General features: G+C 38.9%; 1 protein-coding gene across 1 annotated transcript in view; it reads right to left on the bottom strand.

Annotated features, from left to right (window-relative positions):
* Positions 1-2: 2 nt before the first annotated feature.
* LOC141573952 (mitogen-activated protein kinase kinase kinase kinase 1-like) overlaps positions 3-23,923 on the bottom strand; it is a 640,645-nt gene continuing 616,724 nt past the window's right edge. The window contains 6 exon segments of the mRNA XM_074346855.1: positions 3-366; positions 554-612; positions 699-807; positions 1,615-1,675; positions 1,773-1,849; positions 2,735-2,819. Of these exon segments, the coding sequence (XP_074202956.1) occupies positions 293-366; positions 554-612; positions 699-807; positions 1,615-1,675; positions 1,773-1,849; positions 2,735-2,819 (465 nt within the window). The 3' untranslated portion in view covers positions 3-292.

The raw sequence follows: 23,923 nt of genomic DNA, 5'->3' as shown, positions 1-23,923 counted from the left end.
TTAGAGGCTCCAAGAACCTGAACAGGGTCTCCTAAGAGACCTGGCGGGGCACAGGGCCTGAAGAAGAATTAGGCCCGGGGCGAAGGGCGGGGCTTAAAGAACCGGAGGGCCTCAGAAGGAGGAGCCTCCAGGAGAGCGGGCTCTTGGGGAGATTGGGAAGAGACCTCGGGTGGAAGCCCGACTTCAAAGAGCTCTCAGCAGAAGAGTGGAAGGCCCCCGCCACAGAACCTGACAAAGTCCCCAGTGCTTACAGGCCCCCTATCCGGACCAGCAGGAACTTGTTCACGGGCTGCTACCTCTGAAGCAGAACCACGGATGTCTCCAATGCCCCACACAGGAACGGGCCCCCGGAGCTAGCGCCCTCCGCTGTGGAGGTGGGGAAGGATGGGTTAGGGTCAATCCTGTCTCCCCTGTCCCGCGCCCCCAAAGGCCACACATCTTTCCCCGGGCTCTGGACACCCTGCCCTAATTCTGCAACCCTCTTCACTAGCTACAGTCCAAGTCATGCCCCTGGCCCCGCTCCCCTCTGAATATCCACGAGATTCTCGCTCACCCACACAGCACGCCTGGCAGCCTTTGGTATCCTGGATCTTAGTGGAGACCATGTTCTTTCTGCAGAAGAAGGTAGGCGTGAGTGGGGGCGGTGGGGGCAGGAATCAGATATTAGCGGGGTCTGTGGTTCCACAGGGGTCTCGTACCTTGCTAGGAGCCGGTGGGCACTGATGTGAGCAGTGGGGCTTCCTGCTCTGGCCTCTTTCCGTTCCAGCAGGCCCAGGTTGCTATGAGAATACAGGAGGGGGGTCTTTCCTGCAGGGTGTGTTTAGGTAGGGGAAGCAGGAATTCATAGGGCACTGCACACTCCCAGCTTTCCCCATCCCTTCCCTGGGCCACATCCCTTTGAAATGCCCAAGCCATTAAATCTCAAGCACCTGTATATATTCCCTTCTCACTTAACATATTTTAAATTCCCACGGGAGGCCAGGCAGTGTGCTTGGCTCTGGTGAACAATGGTGAGTAAAATAAGTACGTTCCTAACACTAGTGGTGCCTGTAGTCACATGAGAAACTATGGTCACTTAACCAGTCAGCTGAAGTTACACATAGTACAAAAGTTTAAGAAGAATCATACCTAGAGATTCTGTAAAAGTTTCTCATCCCACATGTGATATTAATGAGCTCACAAATCCTATCTGGCTTGGTGTTTCCTCACAAATGAGAAATTCTTTACACAAAGCGTTTCTAAAACAATGACACAAAATTTTAACATACAGCTCGCTCACTCTAGTTAAGTAAAGTGTGGGATAAGGACTGTCATATGACCATCAAAGAAATGTAAAGACTAACTCACTGTAGGAATGACCTCAAAACTGACTTGAGACGTGGCAGTATTGTGAGCCCCATTGTACAGATGGGGAAACAGAGGCTTGGGAAGCCAAAGTCTCTTGCCCCAAGTCCTACATTGAAAACGTGTCTGGGATTTGAATTGTGGGCTCTGTGGAAGGGGATCCTAAGTGTTTTTTTCAGCTGTGCCCAGCTAGCTCCCACACCCTGACCATTGACTCCTTAAGTTCTGACCCCCCCACCCCAACCCATCCCTACCAACCCACAGCCAGACCTGAGAGAGACATGAGGACATGGTTGATGGAGAACACCCAGGTAGTCGGGCTAGAAGAGAGCTGCAGACGATGGAGGAGACAGCTCCTGTAAAACCGCAGCACCTCCCAATTCCAGCCTCCCACCCTTGGCTCACCCGCGGTGATGCCTGGCCCTCACCATCTCCAGCGTGGCCTCCAGATCATTTCGGTTCAGAATAAAAATGCCTTTCTCAGCTCCCAGGACTAAGTGCTGGTCTTGGGGAACAGATATGAAGATGCTGGGACCTGCCTCATCATCGAGGACCTCCCAGGCCCCCTCATCTGACCCCAAACACGGGTACTCTGTTCCCAGCCCTGACCCTCAATTCTCTACTTGCCTCCAACACTGACATTTCCAGTCCCTGTTTTCCCAAATCTGAACTCAAACCCTGACCTGTTCCCTGGAGCCGGTCTCATTCTCCCCAGCCTCTGACCTCCCCCGTTCTGCTGGTTCTTCCATCTCTGACCCACAAATCCTGACCCTCTGTCTCCTCAATTCTGACCTCAACACTAAACTTGCCTCCCGTAATAGCCCTCTAAATTCTATCCCCCCTTCTCACCAGTCTGCTCCCTAAATGCTACTCCTATCTCAACACTGATCCTCAAATTCAGATGCCCTGACGTATAGCTTTTTCTGTCCAGTGTGACAGAAAGTAAATTCTTATACTGTTTCCTTAACATTTACCCTTCACTGACCTTGTCTCCACATCTTTGATCCCCAAATACTTTCCCTTTCAGCTACATTCTAATCCCTAAGTCTCCTGACCCCAATACGCTGATCTTAGCCTCTCTACCACTAACCTGCAACTGAGGTAAATGGGGTCCATCTGTCCCTAGGCTTGTACTCCAAACGCTGGCCTTTCTGCCTTATCTGACACTCCTGGCCTCCAAACTCTAATTTTTCTGGTTTTCACTCTCAAACTCATCTTCACTCTACCCATCTTTGATCCTTAAACCCCAACTGTCACCCCTGGCTCTGCCCACAACACAGCTCGGCCACTCCAACCCCATTAAGACCCTCCCCTTGTCCCTGCATCTGCACCTCCATTAAGGACCCTCCCCATCCCCATCACATACTCTGAGACTCTCCTGAATGCTCACATTTGTTGGAGGGGTGTGTCGAAGCCGCTGTGCTGTGGATCCGGAGAGGGCAGCCATTGAACAACTTTACAAGAAGGGCACAACCCTGGGGGGGCCATAGGGGCAGAGCAGCAGCCCATCCAGCAGAAGAGAGGAGGGGACAGGAAGGTGCCCTGGTTAAGACTCTGGAGTGCCAAGGTTCATATCCTGCCTCTGCCTCCTCAAAGGTTTATGACCTTCGAAAGCTACTTACCCCGCTGTGCCTCAGTTTCCCCATTTTGAAATGGGGGACAATGTCTAACTCTGTGCTATCTATCTCCTTCTGTGAAGGCATATATCATGTAAAGACATGAGGTCAGTGTCTGGCACAGAGGAGTTGCTCAACAAATGTCACCTGTCATCATTATTAGTCTTCAGCCCCGCAACCCCAACCAGGCATCCCCAGCCCCGATCAGAGGTGTGAGTCCTCAGCACAGCTGGCCTCAACTTTCTCTTCATCTTTTCCTTCATGGGGGACAATAGCGGGGGCTGGTCAGGCTCCCGGAGGGCTGGGTTCCAGAGGGAAGGTTCTGAGATGGGGTGGGGAAAATCAGCCCCCAAAGCACCCCCTGCCCTGCCCAACCCCCACCTCTGCCCACCTCCTACTCCAGCCTGCCCTGTTACCTGCGTGAGCGGTTAGGTGGGGGCTTCGGGTGGCTGCGGGAGGCTCAAGTTGGGGTGTGCGGGGGGGAGGCCCACTGGCACAGCGGACCAGTACCCCTGGGCTCAGCTGCCCCTCATCCGCAGTTCCCCAAGGACCCTCGTCAGATGGAGAACGGAACTTGGGCTTTGGAAACAGAGAGTGAGAGTGGGGAAATACTTGAGATGATCTCCGAGAGAGGGCACCCTGCAGTCTGCCCCTGCCAGAACTGATGCTGCATCCTGGGTCTGACCCTCCCCACAATATCCGACCACCACTCCAGCCTTCCCATCTAACCACCCCCCCCAACAACATCAACATACTCTGGCAACTAAAGGGTGAATCCTGGGTACAGCAGGAGTTTCCAAGGAAAAGCTACTGATGAGTGTTCATCAGGCTAAATATTTTGAGTCCTACACCTAGGTTCAGGGATGCCACTTCCAGATCCCAGTGGGATCATCATGACGGTCGTCCAGGACTTCAAGAGACCTAGTGTCCTAGACTCCAGCCCTGGAGAGCTCAGTATCCCAGCATCTGTGGACCCTTGCCTCCTGGCCCCGGCCCCCCAGCTGTGGCCCAGGACCTAACTTTGGGGGGTGGAGGAGGAGGTCTGTCTTCTGCGAGGGTGGGGCTGAAACACACAGATGGGTTAAGTGGGGGAAGAGGGTTTTGGGAGCAAGAACTGGGGTGGGTTAGGGCTGGAAGTCTGAGCTCATGAGGGCCAGGATTTGACTCTGTCTGGGCTGGAGCTGAGGGTGAAAGGACTAATAACCATGACGATCATAGTAACAGCAACACTTGGATATCAGTGTTGACAGTGCATTAGGTCTCTGCATCATCACAGCCACCTAGTAACACAGGTCCTATGAGCTCCTGGGGGTCGGGTTCTCACTTGGTGCCGGGCATGCCGCATGGGAGCCTACTACAGACGAGATGTGTGGAATGGATCTCCCGCAGGCCTGTGGCTGAGGGAGATGGGGACCTGGGTTGATTCCTGGGGTTGAGGTTGAGTTCTGGGCCTGAGGGTCTGGAGGGGGAAGAATTCCCAGGGGCTGAGATTCAGTCTGAGTTTGGGTGAGAAGATAAACAAAGATGAGGTCAGGGGTTGGGGGTTACGGCTGCAGTTGAGGTCTGGGTGTTGGAGCAACATCTAGGAGGAGCTGGGGACTTGGATGTGGCAGGGGCTCCAGGGTTGAGTTGCGGTGAGGTTAGGGGTCAAGGGTTGGTGGGGAGGAAAGTGGGGGCTGGTCTGTACCAAGAGAGATGTTGGGATTTCTTCCCTGCTGGTGATTGTTTCCACAAGCTGTATGAGGACCAGCTTAGCTGAGACACCCACAGCTGGCCCTTCACTCCCACTTCAAATGCCTTATTCTTACAGCAAGCCCCTTAGTCCCCAAATCCCTCCTCCCAAGGCTGCTGGGGGAGAGGTGGCCATGTGCTGTAGAAATAAAGTCTGTGCTACTTCCCTGATGTTGTACTGGATCGTTGAAATTTGGGGGGCGTCAGTAAGCATCCAGGAATTCGGCACTCCTCCCCTTCCCCCAGAAATCCAAGATGACAGCAGAGGGTAAGATCACGTTTATTGGGAGACACAGGCATGTCATGACCACAATATTGTGTCCACTGTGGAGGGGAGGGTGTGCAGAGACTGATTCCTAACACACACCCCCAACCCCAGGGACTCATTCCTGGATATATAGGTTGCTGGGGGCAGTAGGATCATCTGCTGGGCGTGTCTCCACTACCACAGGCCTCGGGAAGGAAGAGAAAAATCAGTTTACTCATTCATTTGTTCATTCATTCATTCATTCATTCATTCATACATTCACAAAGGAGTCTACAGAGGGTGTGCCAGCACAATGCTGGGCTTCAGCAGTGCGTGAGCTGGCACGGCTCCTGCTCTCGGGGAGCTCAGTCTGGAGCAGAAGCCCAACATGAATCAGTGAATGATGTGAGTGCAAAGCAGCGTGAGGCACACACCCAGGAAACCTAGCCCAACGGGTCGGCCAACGTGCACCCCCAAGAATGGATGCTGGAGCCTGAAAGACGTTCAGGAGGGAACTTGGTGAAAGGGCAGGGAAGAGTGTTCTGAGCAGAGAGAACAGCCTGCACAAAGGCCTTGAGGTGGGAGGGGGCTTGACAGCAGAAGTCATGGTTGTGTGGGCTGTGGCCAGGATTGGGTGTTGAACAGGTGGAGGGTGACACAGTCAGATCTGGATTTCAAAAGACCCCTGTGTCATGTCAAAAGATCAAAGAAGTCCTTGAAGGGGCTCTCATGGCTAAATCTGGGAGTATTTGTGCCTCCAAATAATGATACTAGTAGAATATAACCCATAGGATAAAATGGAAACTATTGAGACTATGCTGGAAGAACACACCAGCACATGTATGCAAACATACATGGTGGAGAAGGGACAGCTCTTCCTTGCAGTAGAATGCTAACTAATACATGTAGTAGGAGTGATAAAAATAGAAAATCACCATTTAGTAACCTTCCTAATAGTAGATTCAGGCAAGAATCATCAATGGTAAAACTAGTGCGTGGAAGTCTGATGAGGAATAGCAAATTTATAAAGATCTCAACAAATCATCAGAAAAGATACGTATTAATACAAAGGAAAAAAGTGTAAATTTCTAATGGGGAACTTGGCTGACTCCACCTTGTCCAAATAACCAAGGTAACGTTGTCTGTAATGGGACAAACTGTCATCTTATGCTTATACACAAGAAAGGCACTGTTAGTGTAAGGAGTTGTGACTGTGGAGTTGTAAAATAGGGAAAGGGTCCTAGAGACTTAGAATCTTATGCATTCTCTCTCATTTTTATTGGAACCATCTCAGGTAGTCAACAATTGACCATTAGTCTAACTTTCCCTTTAATAGTAGTCATTTTCCCTTTGGTAGTATCAAGAATATTCTGAATTGTTACTTTTAAATATGATTCTTTTGCCTTTTTTAATTGAAGTAAAGTCAGTTTCAATATGTCAATTTCTGGTGTACAGCACAATGTCCCAGTAATGCATATACGTACCTATTTTCGACTTCTTTTTCTACGTAAAGTGTTATTCTCTAATTCTATGGATGGTGCAGATCATACATTTTCTAGCATTTGTTAACCCCCTGGCATCTGACAGAACGATTGATACACAAAGAGCAGCATGTTCCTAAATAAATGAAGGCCCTATAGTCTCTCTAGAGACCACAGTTAGAGGCCTTGGTGTGCTGTCTAAACCAATGCTTGCCTACCCTTTAAGAGGAAGTAGTGATAGTTCTGAAGTTTTGCGTGTGTTTTGTGATCGATTTCTTCCACTTCCTCCCCCTACCTAGTTCTAAACCTGCCACTGGGAAGTGTTAATTTTTAATTTTAATATGAATTACAATTAATTGATTTTGAGAACTTTTTGTCAATTTCATGAGGCTGTTATGCAATTTCAGTACTTTGGGTCTACCGTAAATCTAGAGTCAGAATGTCCAATACAAGTGGCTAATATAAGTAACCACATTAAATCAAAATCTTTTTAATAGTGTAACATTATTGCTTTTTAAGTAGCCTACATTTATCCTCCCAACAAAGAAGTTGTATGTTTTAAGTGATGTAGCTGCTAAGTGTTTAATTGTGTATCATTTAAAGAGAAATTTGCAAATGTAAAATACACCAATAGTTTTGCATCTTTAGTGTGATCTTGTCAAGTTAGAGTTTAGGTTAAGTTGGAAACTCAATCGAGACCATGCTAGCATTCTATCTCAATCAGCTTTCTGTATGCCCATGGTCCATTCTGTGGAGGTTGGCCCTGTCTCCACACACCCACTTTCAGGATTACCTGGATTCCTGTTGGAATATTTGAAACTAGAGTAGCCCCTTTGAACTTTTAGTAGTTTTCTTAATATGTTCAGCAGTATTACTCATTATTTGTTTTTTCGTTAAGCACTAGATAGAAAAGTTACCCTCTTTTAGGGTAACTTTTGTAATCTCAGATAGCCACATTTTAAGCATAAATTTCCTCTTCCTACAAAGGAAATATTCTTTTAAAGTGTCAGAAAGAAATAATTTCAGATATTAAAACTTATTCAGAGCATGCTTAAGCATGTCACTACTTGAGTGTCTGTCTGTATTTGCTTACTTCTCTTTTTGCTTTTTCATGCTTACTAATGGCTCTCAGTTTCCATTTGTAATGAAACAAACCAGACATTTAAACTTGAGGAGGCATCTTGTGCAGTTGGAAAGACAAGAGGAGGGGGAGGATAAACCTTGACTTAGTGCTTGATTTTTGACAAGTGCTTCTCTTGTATGAGAAGCATCCTTTCTTGTGTCCTACTGTGCTTATCATTATATTTATTCATTTATTTATTTATTTTTATTTCACTACTGGACAGATTATGCTAATAAAAAATACATGCAGTATTTGGGTGGTGAAATGCCAAACTGCGTGTGGGTGGCATGTGAAGTGGGGGAGTCATGCCAAGTAATAATCTACAGGCAGAAATAGGTCATCAAGTGTCTATTTAGAAAAATTGAAGGTAAAATGCCTGTCGTTATTTGTAGATGTCGATCAGTATATTGTTCAGTGTCCGATGAGTCTTAATGCATTTATATTTGTGACAGATATGTTATTCTATCCTTGTTTAAATAGATTTGCTTTAACACATTGAGACACCCATCAAGATATATACATAGAAATTCACTCAATATTTATACTGGATTAGATCAGGTGACTGAATTGAGCTTTCAGCTTTGTTATGTGAGAGCATATGGGCAAGTTGTAGCCTAGAAAAGATGTATGGTATTTTCAGTTTCCTTTTAATTATAGAATCTTATCTACAGCAATAAAAGTTTATATTTAACTTTATAATAACTGTATGCAGTGAGCAAAATAATTGCATGCACTCATGCATCTATAGAACATAAATTAGATTTTGATAAAAAGTAAATTGATTCTTGATAGAGTTCTGAATGCTAATGGGACAGAAATTCTCATCTGACTTTAACCATTTTCTATTCTTGCAGTATCTTTTGCAGTGATATAGGCTGACTTTTTTTTTTTTTTTGGCACCCACATATAGCAAATAACTGTGAAACATTTCAAACCTCAAAGTGACACTAAAACTGTGAAGTATGAAATGGAAGTGCCAGAGCGTGTGAGACACATTGCATAGTGCTGCTCAGTAATTCAGTGTGTGCATGCAAGAGAAATGCCAACACCACTGTAGGATACAACATGATTAATGCTACCAAAAATTAATACATAAAAACAGTTTCCATTTGCAAACAGTCCCTAATACTTTCAAGTTACCACCTTCTATGTTTAGCAGCCCTGCCCTAGTGATGACACCCCTCTCACCCCATGAATATCTGTGGAGAGGAGTACAATTTATAAATGAATATCCTCCTTGCTATGTCAAGGTTACTAAATAGTTACGATAAAGGACTGTGGTATTTTATGCTTCTCCATGAGTGCTTGTATTTTTCCCACCTGACGTGTGAAGATCATTAGTTTTATACTGGTTTGCCTTGCAGCTGTCACTGCCGTAATGATTGTTCTCTTCCCAAGTTTCTTCGGACAGTCTTTCAGCTAGGGTCAAATGAGTTCTTTGAGTTCTCAAAACCTCATTCAGGGCCTATGTTAGAGTGTCCTTAGGTTTTACTTGCTTCTGAGACTCAGTTTGTTCATTTGTGTGTCTCACTTTTGGGAAGCATGTTCAAAGGGGTTTGGAGTTATTACCAAGTCTTCTATATTTCCTAGATCAGACATAATGGGAAGGAAACATGTGTCCCTAGGAATGTGTCAGCCCTGTTTATGTTAAGTTGCACCTATCTGTCTGTCTGTCTGCCTACCTAGCTTCCTACTTTTCTTCCTTCCATCTATTCATCCATCCACATCTGTCTATCCTGATAAGAAGCATGAGTTTTCTGGGTCACAGACAGACTTAATTGCTCAGAGGGCATCCTACCTCAGGTTCCTCATGCCTCATGTAGACTGGAGTGAGCACCACAGAAGAGGAACTCTGAAATTCTGATTTTAAGTGCTTATGTAGGGCATTTGGCACATTTGCATCTCCTCCCCTGTAGAGACAGAGAAAGAGAGAGGGGGGAAGGAGGGAGAGCAAGTGCTTCATAAATGTAAGCAAATCCATTCTGGGAAGAGGAGGTGAAGTGACAGTCCCTGCGTCTTTCACGCTTTTGAATATAAATAAGTGGCTCCAGAGCAGGTGCCTCAAAATCTCTCCAGGGTCTTTACCTTCCCTGGTTTGTTTGCTATTCAAGCATCTTTTAACCCAGGTACCAGAATTCGTTGCTCAGAAAGCCATGGCAGTGCAGAAATGTGAAAATATTCATGGAGAATTATTTCTTGACACCTGTTTCATTTTGTGTTAGTGAAATCAAGGGATATACTGACTAGGGATATACACTGGTATTTCTTCATCAGGTCGATTTGTGAGAGTCATTGAATTACAGCCACATCTTTGGGTTTTTGTTGTTGCTTCTTTGTTTTTAGTTTTTTTTGTTGGAGAGCATGACCCCAAAAGGTGAATATACATACATGTCTTTTGGGCAATTTTGTTAAGCCTTTGGCTATATTTACTTGGTAGAGATTCAGCTATTTCACTAGAGGGTGGTGACTGGCATTTTCTTCCTTTTGGGGAATAATGTATGCTGCTTAATTTGCCAAAGGCTTGATGAGTACTGTTGTATTTTATGACTGGATAAGAGAAGTGAATGCTTGATGGAGAAATTTTAGGCATAGGAATATTTATTTAGCATGATACGACTTTCTGTTTTGTTTTTAATCTGTTGTGCTGTTACTAAAAGTTTACATACTTGGTACAATATTTTGGTAGCACTTTATCTTATGGCACTTCCATACTCCACTTTGTAACATGTTATGTCTGCTTCATTTCCTGTATAGATATAATCAATGTCATGTTATAATTCTCATCATTATGACCATTACCTTCACTAATTTTACTGAGCACTTACTATGTACCAGGCATTGTGCTAAGTATTTTGCATGTATTATTCACCCAGTCTTCACGGCAACCTATTATCATCATACACATTTACAAATGAAGCAGCTCAACACAGACATAACGTAACTTGCTGAGTGTCATACTGGTGAAAAAGTTCAAATTTATGCCCCCTCAAGTCTATCTGCTTTCTTAACCACTTCTTCTGTGTTACCCCTTGTAAATAATATAATTTACCCACCTGGAGGATGAGATTCCCATACCTGAAATATATTAATTAATGTAATAATTTGTACCTGGTAGATATTGAATTGATTGATTATACTTGAGTAAAATGTCTTAAAGCTTATTGGAATTGTATAATTTTTGTCTTCCTTTTCATTGCTATTACATTATATTTTGTATTCCTGAAAATAGTTATTTGTTCATTGTTTTTTAAAACATTTAAAAATGGTTTTAAAAACATTTCACACTGTTGTTTTATTGAGGCCTAAAATAGTGGAGTTAAATTGTACTGAAAAAACACGGATTAACTTCCAGTTCTGCTGACATCACAGAGAACTACATATTCTCTGGATTTAATTCAACTCTACTTTTAGTTCCTGGCTGAGATCTGTTTGTTCATTCAGCATTTATTGAGTACCTAATATGTACTAGGCTAGGTACTGAGATATTTGTTCAATAGATAAATGAATGAGTACAATTACTGTGGGATTAATAGGATATAAGCTTTCAGAAAGTGGTGATGGTGTTTTCCCCTTGTCTTCTAACCTCCATGGTCTCTGACACATGATTGAGGAAGGTAGTCGATAACAATTTGTTAATTGAAGGATATTATATTAGACAATAATAACTACATCAGGATGGAGAAGAGGAACTTAAGAGAAATCTGAAGTATTCAGACAACCTGTCTAGCGCAAATATCTTTTCTTCCCTCTCTGACATGACATCTGAAATTCATTACATCTGTACCTAATAAACATGTTATTCTATTTATTCAATTAATATTTATTCGGCTGCTGATTTATAATGCTATGTGTGAGTTAGGGATCAAAAATTTTCCATTCTTAACCAGCTTATAACATACCAGTGAAAAAATTCATTCATTTATTTAATAAGTATTTACTAAGCATCTATTATATGCCAGTCACTCTTCCTGACAGTAATGTTATCATTGTGAAAATGGAGCTTATATTCTGCTGGGAGAGGATAGGCAAAAAGCAAACAAACAGATAAAGCAAGATAATCACAAAATGTAAAGATCACAGTGAAGAAAACAGAGTGATACAATAGACTGTGGGGACATACTTTAGATGCAGATGTCATAGAAGTGTCTCTGAGAAACTTATATTTGATCTGAGATCTGAAGGAAAGGAAGACCAGTAGTGTGCTGGTAAACTAGCTGTCTAGGGGTGGGAGGAAGCCTGATATAACACATCTTAACTTTCATGGTGTAAATATTTCCACTGTGAGTGATTTCGGGCTACCCAGGGCTTAACCTCTGGATGGCAAAATTTAAAAAAATTTAACAGTTGACTCTTGAAAGCTGGTACAAGTCAGCTGCAGCACATCACTGGCAGCAGTATGAAGAGAAATCCAGGCAGTGAAGAAGCCCCAAGAAGGGGCAGGAATTGACTTATTCAGGGTCTTGAAAATAAACCATTGTGGCTGTCATATAGTGGCTGAGAAAATAAGCCATGTGAAACCATGTGAGAGAGATGGGTAAGAATCAGACGATGTATGGCCCTGAGGTAATGGCAAGGAACTGCTTTTTATTTTAAGAGCAGTGGAAAGTCATTGAATAGTTTTGAGGCAAATGTGATCAGATTTCCATTTTAAAAAAGATAAGTTGACCTGTATGTATAGAATGGGGTAAATGGAGGCCAGAGAGAAAACAGGAGACTAATTAGGAAGCTAGTTTTCAGTTCTGGCAAAAGATAATGTTGGCTTAGATTGGGTTATTGTTCAACACATATCCACTCTCTTCCTCCTCCACCCTGGGTTGGAATATGCTCTCCTGCCCCGCTGACTTTGAGATGGGCCATGTGCTTGCTTCGGCCAACAGGAGGTGAGAAGATGTGTTGCAAGCAGTAGTTTTAAATATGTTAGTGGTTTAACTTGTCTCTTATACTTCTTGGTCTGTCACAAAAAGACCATGTCCCAAGTAGCTGCACCCCTCCAGCGTGGCCCCTCTATGCCAGCTGCCTCACAGCCTGAAGCAGAGCTGCTCTGGCCAAGTCAGAGAACTCTGAGCAAAAAAATCTAAACTTGTAATCCACCGAGTTTTGGTTTGGTTTGTTATGCAGCATGATTGTGGCAATTATTGTGGTGGTGGTGAAATTGGAGAGAAACGGGAAAATTTGAGATATATTTTAGTTACGGATTTCTCGTTTGAGTTGGTGGGCGTATGGTGGTGTCATTTACTGACACAAGAAAGACAAGAAAGAACAGTTTTTGAAGGGGAAAATCAAGAGTTTTATTAAATATGTTATATTTGAAATACTTATTAACATTCAGCTTCACATGTAAGACGATTGTATACATGAGTCTGAAGTTTTGAACACAGTATGGCCTGGAGGATAAAGTTTTATTAGAGTCACTGGTGTGTGGACACATTTACCCAAGGAACTGTTTGAAATCTCCTAGGGAACAAGTGAGGTTAATACAAACAAAAGGGCTTCTGGTAGAGGCCCATGGCTCTCCATCTTTTAGAGGTCTGATAGAAGGAGGGTCAGCAGAGGAGACTGAAAATGAGCAGCTGGGTTTTCACAAGACCAAAACCAGGAGAAATTGTTGTCATATAATCCCTGCACAAGAGAACCACTGTTGCCATTGTGTACTGCTGAAGGCCCAGTAAAATGCAGAGATATGTCCAGTGTGTGTGCTACCGTGGTGTTACTGCATCCTTGGTAAGTGATGACTGTGCGAGCTGGATTCCTGGTAGACTGAAGACTGAACAGGGTGAGGAAGGGCACACAGTTTGTGTGTAGACAGCCAGTTTAAAGTTTGCTGTAAAGCAAAGAAAAATTGAACAGTAGCTAGAGAGGTTTTTGTTATGTTTTGTTTTGGAGTGTGAGCTGTGATGGTGACTGCATTAAGTGGTAATCACAGTTAAAACCTTTTATTTGACCTTGGTTAGTTCTTTTACCCACCCCGTTTACTATTTATTTCAAGTCTTTACACTGTCCTGGAGACCCTTATTAAATTTCTGTCCTCTCCTCTCAGTAAATAGCCTTGCCTCCTACTTCATGGAGGAAATAAATATCTTGATGAACTTGCTGAGAATTTATTAATAGCCACCTAAAATCTTATCTACCTTTTTCTTTCAGAAGATGCCTATTTTCTCTAGCTAAATTCTATCCCATCCTTTCTCTTCTCTGTGGAACCTACCTCATCTGTTACACATTATTTACTTTCTTCTATATCTCCACTTTCTCCTTTCCTATAATATATAAGCATCTTAAAGTCTCTCTTATCTTAAGAATATAATGACATGAAAACATTCTGTTCTCAAACTTATTTCCCTATGGTGATGATTTCATCACTCTTCTTCTCTTCAAACCACATGTCTTGAAGAGAGTCTACTTTGTAATCTCCAATAACTATTCCTTCAAAGCAGTGAAATCTTGCTTCCACTCCCATCTTTCCATTAAACTGTCCAGCAATAACCTCCCAGTTACAAAAGCTAAGGGATATGTTTTATTCTTTGTCTTAAATTTATGAGATAATAGAAATAGTCATAGCACTGCAATTGGAATTACTCAATTATTTGTATAACTGTTTAATTATTTAGTTAATATAATTCCCTAGAATGTAGCCTTCATAATCCCCTGATTATTTTTTGCATCCCTGATGCCCAGCAGACTGCCTGTCTCATTATAGGAATTTGGTGAATATTTGTTGAATGAATGATTGAATAAGTGGATGATGGATAAAAATAAAGTCCTTGTCCTCAAGAGACCATGAAAGAGTTTACAATTTACTGAGGAATTGGCATTCTATATAACACACATGTGCTGGAAATTCCAACAGTAGAAAGTTATATGACATCCACCCAGCCCACACACTAGAATGTGAAATTTCAGTAAATTGCGATCTGTTAATCTTGACTAATGAATCTGTCTATAAATTTAAAACTTAATGTTTTAAATTTTATTATAATTACTTCATATAAAATTGAATAGGATTTAAATAGTAGCTCTTAAAAAGAAAGGTAAGATAAGTATTTTATAATCACTCAATAAAAAAAATCTAAAATCTCATTTTTTTGAATGAAAAGGATCTGAATTTAACTAACCTGTGTGAATCACTTTCGTAGTATCATTACGTCTCTGCATAGAAGAGACCTTAACACTATTCTAGCTCAACTATTTTCATGATATAAAATCCCTTTTATAATATTTTCTGGAAAGTTCCTGTCCAATCTCTGCAGGAGACACCTGTGATGGGGAACACACTTCTTTTTATGATATTCAATTTCTGAATTATTAAAACTAAATTCTAGAAAACTAGTTTCTAGTAACTTACATTGTTGCAGTTTATTATTTAAGATTTAAGATAGGCTACTTCTAGCCACCTGAACTAGAGCTCCTTTTTTTTTTTTTTTTTTTTTTTGTGAAAGTGAGAGAAGGTTTATAAAAGTTGGGTTAGAAATGGGAATCAGTTGAAAGAGGAATATATATAGTATCAATCATATCTGAAAAAAATTGAAAGAAATTAATCCATGTCACTGGCAAACAAAAAGCAATAATATTAAAAATTCTATGTAACTGAATAAGAATCGTTAAATATTTTATTGATTGATTTGTATAACAAATATATGATGAATGTGTTAGATATTACAATGAGAGGCTGAAGATTCAAGGGGAATAAGTCCCAGGGACATCATCACAGAGTTTACAAACTAATAAGGGGGAGGTAGGCCAAATAGTGTTCCCCAAGTTGCATCTTGAATCCTAAATGACTAGCAGAACAGGCATTCCTTCATTCAACACATTTTTATAGAGCATCTGAGAATCCAGAATGGAAAAAAAAAAAAAAAAAAAAACAGAAGAACAAATCTAAAGAGGTATTTAGGGCAGAGCCTAGCTTCTTTTCCTGGTAGTTCCTGCATGTCTCTGGTGGCCCTGAGCTTTCGTTTTCATTGCACCTTCCACGTGCAAGTCTCAGAGAAAATACTTGTGACACATGCAAGATGGGAAGACAGGTCAGAGACTCCGCCAAATCTAAGACTTCCCCAAAAGGTGGGGCCATCAATGAAAGACTAAACCAGGAAAATAAAAAAGCCTTGCTTTGTAAGAAGGAAAAATGAAACAAACCTGACTGTCTCAGCTTTGGTACTGAAAGAAGAGAAAAAAAGAAATTTTGTAATTCATAACCACACATAAGCTTACCTCGGATTGAATCAGAATCCATATTAGCAGTATTTCAAAAATCTTAAGTGAGAAATTAGTTTAATGTTAGTATGAGTTGAAAGTTCCTTCAACTGCCTGAAGGAAAAACAAATTATTTCTTAAGGAATGGATCTTAATCTCAGTTTGCAAACAATTCTCATTCCTACATAATATAAGTTTACAATTTAAAAATATCACAAACTGCATGAAGAAATTAGTTGCTGTGAGTGAGAAACTTAGCCCTTCAGCTCCCCCAAAATGAAATTAGACTTTCAAAGACCGTAGATACTAGAATTGTCTGGTATAAAATAGAAAATAAGTATGCTTAATATGTTTAAAAATTAAAAGTATAAAAGTACGAATGAGCTAGAGACTATTAAAATGTTCAGGAAGATTCGATAAAAACTAAAAGAACTTCTAGAAATAAATATATAATAATTTAAATAAGAAATGTAAGTTCTTAAGTACAGATTTAGTAGACCTGAAAATAGAATCAGTAAAGTAGAAAAGGTATCTTGAGAAATTTACAAAATGAAGCACAAAGAAAGGGAAAATATGAAAGACTAAGAGCTCTGGAGAGTATATGGAAAACTTTTTAACATAAATCTAACCAGGATTTTTCAATTAGGAAACACTAGAGAATGAGGAAAAAGTAATTTTAGAAGATATAATGACAGTTGCTTCTTGGAGATCTGATTCCAGGTCTGGGACAGAGAAAGGACAAAGTGAGCCTAAAACTCTCACTGTGGCAAAAAGGAAGAAATGGCTAAAGACTAATGGAGATAGGTGAAAATGGTAGAGGAACTGACTGGCCAATTTTGGCATTATGAGCACCAAACAGAATAATGGTGGAAGTAGATTATAACACACTGAGTTAAAAAATGAATTAATGTGTCCCCAAAAGGAGGAAAAAGGGAAAAGAAGAAAATCCTTTACAGATTAATGCCAGTTTATAAATGTAGAAGTCATGATAGAATTACAAAAAACATCATTTTGTAATTTCCAGTGTAATGACTGACTTAGGCAAGAGTAATTACTGGATGTTGAAATCTTTTTTTAGAAAAGGTGATTGGGGAACAGCTAAAGTATCAACCAGAAATTATTTCTTAATGACTAAGGGAGAAATATATCTTTATAATAGAAATAATTGGCAGTTACCACCTGAATAAAATGCTAAAATTTAGCAACATCTTTTGGTGAGATGTAATAGGAAGGATACCATATCACATATGTACTATTCCTGTCAAAAGTATTTAATTTCAATCTAGTCATAAAGAAACAGTGAGAAGAGTTCAGATTGCTTTCAAGAATATCTATGTCAAAAAAGATGAAAAAGGGTAGGAGGTCAGTGTTACCTAGTTGAAAGACAATGCAAGCTACAAATACAATTTAAAATTTTCTTGTGGTCTTATTAAAAAGGTAAAGAGAAACATGAAATTAATTTCAATGATATATCTTATTTAATTTAATATATGAAAATATTATTTAAACATTTAATTACTATAAAATTATTTACATGTACTACATTTACATGTAGTAAATCTTAGAAAATTAGACTGTATCCTATACTTACATCTTAATTCAGAGTAGTCATATTTTAAGCACTCAGTATTCATATGCTGGTGGTCACTGTATTCGACATGGCATTTCTAGGTTAAAATAGATCTAAGAGAGATATATATGATCTTTGATTAGAGCCTGGAATGAAAAAAAAAATCAAACAACTACAAAGGATGTTTTGGGGACAATTAGGGGAACTTGTATACAGATATGCCTTAGATAATCTTACTGTGTCAATGTTAATTTCTTCAGTAGGTATTATGAATATATAGGAGTTGTGCTTGTTTTTAGGAGCTTTAGATGTGTTATTTAGGGGTGAAATGTCATACTGTTTGCAACTTACTTTCAAATTGTCCAGCCAAAAAAATTGTGTATATACATATATTTTTAAAGGTGTATGCATATACATATATCAGTAAGGCTACAAAGTATTTGATTTAAACAACTAAATTAAGAAGCTTAATTTATTAGCTGAATACAGAACAACAATGTTAGAGGATATACATTTTCAGACAAGTATGGAACATTATGAAAATTAACTATACATTGATCTGTATAGTAGGAGTCAATTAATTTCAAAGAATTTGAATATATATAACTCATGTTCTCTGATGACAGATAAATTAAATTAAAAATAATAACAATGATAATTTAAAATCCCATAATTTGGAAATCAAAGATTATTTATGGAAAGTATGGAGGATGGTGGATTGAAGAGTCTCATGGTTGGAGGCAGGAATCCAAGTGAGGAAGCCATTAGTATTCCAGAGGAGAGATAATCAAGGTCTGTGTTGAGGTATTCTGAGTGGGAAAGGGTGGAAGGGATTAGATGACTGATTGTATGAGGAGGCTGAGGGAGATTGAATAGTAGAAAGGACTTCTGAGTTTATGGATGGATGATAGTGTCATTAATTGTGAGAGGGACATGTTGATTGGGATGTCTTTGGGATGTACATATAGAGATTGTTGGTTATTCAAATTTAGCACTTGAGGGTGCTCTGAGCAAGATATATACATTTTGTGAGGCATCCACGTTTAAGTGACAAATATAGCTGTGGGAGTGGACCAAATCATTCAAGTAGAGGGTTAGAAAGCAGCCAACGAAAGAGCTTGGGGTCATACACAACAGTGGGAAGTGGTCAAAGCAAAATGAACCCATGAAGGAAACAGGGTAATAGTTGGAAGTGGAGGAATTTGAATGGATAATTGATTCCAGGTGAAAGAATAACTGATTCTAGCTGAACTCTTGGGAAAGCATGGAAAATTGTATTCAGGACTAGAGTCCTTTGGTTGAAAGTTCTAATGTCTTATGTTCCATTTGTTTGATTTCATTACAAAAGCTGCCAGATATTCACTGCTTTACCTGTATTTTCTTTTCCTAGTCTCCTTGTCTACGACTTACTAATTATTTTAACCAGAAGTGATTTATAATTTATGTCCCAGAACTGAAATTCTAGAGTTTGGTGTATTAGTTTAAAGACTAGATTTTACATAAAGGGAATAATTATGAACTCAGAGATGTTACAGTTTGCCTAAAATCATACAGTGAGTCTTGTTCCCCAGCTAAAGGCTTATCTACACTAATTAGAAGCAATATAGGATTTCCATATGCTTTAATTACCTTTCTAGAAATCTCCTTTAACTCTATCCTATTTTTTAAAGGGTATAACTGTGCTTATTTTCTGTTTCAGATGAAGTACTAAGATGATTTAATTAAATGGTACTGTAGAGAGATTTCAGTTTATCATTTAAATGGATTATGCCTAAAGTTTTTAACAAACATTTTTCCCTCAAAATGGGCATATCTTTTGCTTTATTAATTATTATAGTAACACAAGCTTAGTTCCTTTAGCATCAGTGTAAAATTTGCTCTCTAGATCTCTTAGTTGCACATCTCATGACCTTTCCCCTCATCCTTTTTCTTCCCTTTTCTGCAGTGATTTTCACTATTAGCCATACTGTCCATGGAGAGTGGCAATCCTGTTTTATTAATCACTATATCGTATATCTCCCCTACCTAGGAGTTAGCATAACAATTTTCACTAAGTGGATAGTCCTTAAATAAGTAAAATAAACAAATAAGCATATTGGGTATCATAGTGATTAAGAATGCAGGCTATAGGGACTACCTGCCTGGGTTTGAATATTGCCTCCACCTACTGTTAGCTGTATAACCTTGGGAAAATTAATCTCTACTTCACTTCAGTTTCCTCATCTGTAAAATGGGGATAATAATGGTACCTAATTTATGGGGTGGTTGGGAGAATGAAATATGATAATCCATATATAGCAATTAGCACACTTAGCATATGGCAAATATTTTTAAATGTTGATATTTTTAAGACCCAAACTTATAAATTCTTTCTCTACTTCTTCACCTTAGTATGATATTTCTCAACTTTTACATAAAGTGTGTCTTTTGAGCTCTATAATCACCCTCCAAAATAAGCAAGGCAGAAATTATCCTCTTTCCATAATTAGGCACCTGAGGCCCCATGAGGTCTGCAGGGGATGGTAGAGCAGAATGAAAAAGGGTGAACTTACAGTTAGAAGGATACAGGTTTGAGCCTTGGCTCTGTACCATTTAACTGACAAGATCTTGGGTAAACTGCTTCCCCAATGTATAAAAGGGAATAATCACAGTACTTCAAAAAATACACAAAAAAAGAAAAAAGGTTTTGAGGCTTAAGTGTGAGATTATTCATAGGGAATGCTAACTAGTACTCTGGTATATTATAAATAGTCAATATACCACAACTTCTTTATCCAGTCATCTGTTGATGTACACTTAGGTTGCTTCCATGTCTTGGCCATTGTAAAGAGTGCTGCTATGAATATTGGGGTGCATGCATCTTTTCAAATTGGAATTTCCTCTGAATATATGCCCAGGAGTGATAATGTTGGATCATAGAGTAACACTATTTTTAGTTTTTTAAGGAATCTCCATACTGTTTTGCATACTGGCTGCACCAAACTACCTTCCCACCAATAGTGTAGGAGGGTTCCCTTTTCTCCACACCCTCTCCAACATTTATTGTTTGTGGACTTTTTAATGGTGGCCATTCTGACTGGTATGAGGTGATACCTCATTGTAGCTTTGATTTGCATTTCTCTGATAATTAGTGATATTGAGCATTTTTTCATGTGCCTATTAACCATGTGTCTATCTTCATTGGGGAAAATCTTGTTTAGGTCTTCTGCCATTTTTTGGATTGGGTTATTTGTTTTCTTGTTACTAAGTTGTATGAGCTGTTTATAAATTATGGAAATTAAGCCCTTGTCAGTCACATCATTTGTAGATATTTTCTCTCATTCTGTAGGTTGTTTTTTCATTTTGTTTACAGTTTCTTTTGTTGTGCAAAAGCTTATAAATTCAATTAGATCCTATTGCCATTGACAGATGACTAGATAAAGAAGTTGTGGTATGTATATAATGGAATACTACTCAGCCATAAAAAGGAATAAAATAATGCCATTTGAAGCAACATGGATGGACTGAGAGATGATTATACTAAGTGAAGTAAGCCAGAAAGTGAAAGAAAAATAGCATATATCACTTATATGTGGAATCTAAAAAAATGACACAAATGAACTTATTTATAAAACAGAAACAGATTCCCAGACATAGAAAACAAATTTATGGTTACCAGAGGAGAAAGGTGGTAGGAAGGGATAAATTGCAGATTTGCAGATACTAACTACTATATAACTATACATAAATAGATAGGGGTGAAGGCATAGCTTAGTGGTAGAGTGCATGCCTAGCATGCATGAGGTCTTGGGTTCAATTCCCAGTACTTCCATTAAATAAACAAAGAAAGAAATCTAATTACCTCTCCCATTAAAAAAACAAACAACAGGTTTCTACTGTATAGCACAGGGAACTACATTCAATATCTTGTAGTAATCTATAATGAAAAAGAATATGAAAATTTATGAATGTACATGTATGACTGAAACATTATGCTGTACACCAGAAATTGACACAACATTGTAAACTGACTATACTTCAATAAAAAAAAGGTCAGTAAAGCATTCTGCTTTCCATGTCTACAAATTTTTTATATTCTTTGTTATTCATTTTAAGTCTAAATTACATAATTCTGTCGACTGTGCTCTTTTGTTAGCACTGACACACCAACAAGTTTGTAAATATTTCTGAAACAGAGTGTTTTATCTCATATGTTCTCTGTATCTTTACTATCTTTTTATTATACTTGAGCTGGTAGCTAGCAGGTCCTTAATAGATATATGACAATATATTATTGCAGTGTTTCAAACTATGTGTTGGCCCCATTATCTGTACAAAATAGAAAGTAACAGATACTTAAAAAATATTTATCTAAGTTTGTTTTAGACTCAAACTCAATTTTTTTTAAAAACAAAGATTTGCCTTTTCTGGAGTTAGTCTTTCTATCAAATGGAAGAGACTTCTGGAGAGCTCAGTGCCCCTATTTATATTAATTAATGATTTCTACATTATTTTAAAATACCAAGCTCTCCTATAAAAACTAAGTCTTATGAAGATAAAGATGATAATAATGCTGATATGTATAAACGAGGGTGCTTGCATTCACTAGTATGTGCTATATACTCTTGCAGACATTTCTCTGGAATCTGTCTCCTTTCTGATATGTGATATTCATTTACTCTATACTTCTACTCCTAAATTTTAGTAATTGTAAAACATCTGAGGAGCATGGGTTGGAAAAAAGCACTCAAATGTGTTTCTGGAGTATCTGTGTGTTAGTAATTTTTTTGAACAATGTTGTACCTCTTGTTATTAAAAAATCTGTGATTTGCAATTTAATTCAAAAAATGCACTAAGAACTTGAAAACAAATAGTATACAATTAAAGCTTTTTTTTTTTCTTCAAATTCCAGAGCAAGTTAAACTGGGTAAAATAGTGACTAATATTGAATCAGTAAGTAAAAAAATGGAGAAAGAAAAGCAGCAGCACCATGGAAAGCCCAGGTAACATGTAATCAGCTAACCTATAGAAAATATAAACTTTTCTTATACTTTGCCAGTATTTCCTGACCAATTGTTATGGTTTCTCAATTCTGTTAACAACCCATGTATGAGGCTAATTTAGCCTTCTGCTTAAGTACCTCAAAGCATATCAATTATCAGAATTTTAGTTTTCAGTTCAATTAACTTTTGAACTTGAGGATGTCTGAGTAGTTAAGCAAACCATCTGGGTTTTACAGTGCATAAGCTCAAATCCAATTTGTGGCTTTCTTGAGAAAAATGCCATATTTTATGATAATATTACATAAGTTTAGAATTTTAATAGCTCATCTGCAGCAATTATGGAACAGAGTAGAGTTATAATTTTTCTTTTTTAATGTAATAATTTATAGTTAGTCTTTTCTAGCAGAAGGTAAAGCTGATCCTACAGAGCATAGTTTGAAGGCATGAATTTTGAGCATTGCTTCTGCTTTCCAAAGGTGTCTGGAGATGGGTCAGTTACTTTTCTGAATTATTGCACTAAATAGCAACATCATATTTGAGGTAACTTTACAATGGACTATGTTACTGTTGGCCTGAAAGCTACAGATAGAATCTCTAGAAGCCTTTTATTGTCTAGGGATATTAATACTTCTAGAATGTGAATACTGCTCTGTTAAAATGTATTTTTCAGTGACTTGTTTTACATTAATTCATTATTTAACATGGTCAGAAATCTGGGTCATTTAATTGTGAGGGAAAAGAAATGATTTATTGGAAATTTACCAGTTTAAAGAAATATTCTTTTTGCCTTTATTAAGTTTACCAAAGACCCAGGTTAGTCTAGCAGAGTGTTAGCTGTTAAAAAGAATAGTTAATACAGTAATTTAACTGAACAGTTTAGCATTTTAGGAACAGTTTAGAATTTTAGGTAAATTTAGTTTAGAATTTTACAGGTACTAGATAGTTTACTGAACTAATTTGAAAAACTATCACTTTTGGTATATTTTGGTGGGGTGGTAATCAAAGGAAGAAGAATAATTTAGTCTTAGGTCTCTAAATTGGGACAATTGAAGCACTCATATGCACCCAATGTAGGAGCACTTAATTATGTAAAACAAATACTTAACAGACATAAAGGGAGAAATTGATGGGAATACAATAATAGTAGGAGACTTTAACATCCTACTAACATCTGGACAATAGTCTAGACAGAAAATCAATAAGGCAATGGAGATACTAAATGACACAATAGGACAATTAGGCTTAATTTATATTTTCAGGATATTATATCCAAAAAAAAGCCGAATATACATTCTTTTCAAGTACACATGGGACATTCTCTAGGATGGACCACATACTTGGACACAAAAGAAGCCTCAACAAATTTAAGAGCATAGAAATTATTTTAAGCATCTATTCTGACTACAATGCTATGAAACTAGAAATCAACAACAGAAAAAGAAATGAGGAGAAAAAAAAAACAGCTGCATGGAGACTAAACAACATGCTACTAAAAAAAAAGGATCACTGATGAAATCAAAGAAGAAATTAAATAATAACTTGAGATAAATGACAATGAAAACACAACCACACAAAATCTATGGGATGCAGCAAAAGCAGTACTAAGAGGGAAGTTCATAGTGAAACAGGCCTTTCTCAAAAA

This window comes from Camelus bactrianus, chromosome 18 (genome assembly GCF_048773025.1).
Source record: "Camelus bactrianus isolate YW-2024 breed Bactrian camel chromosome 18, ASM4877302v1, whole genome shotgun sequence".
Taxonomy (NCBI): domain Eukaryota; kingdom Metazoa; phylum Chordata; class Mammalia; order Artiodactyla; family Camelidae; genus Camelus; species Camelus bactrianus.
This window is presented reverse-complemented; position numbering and strand designations above follow the sequence as displayed.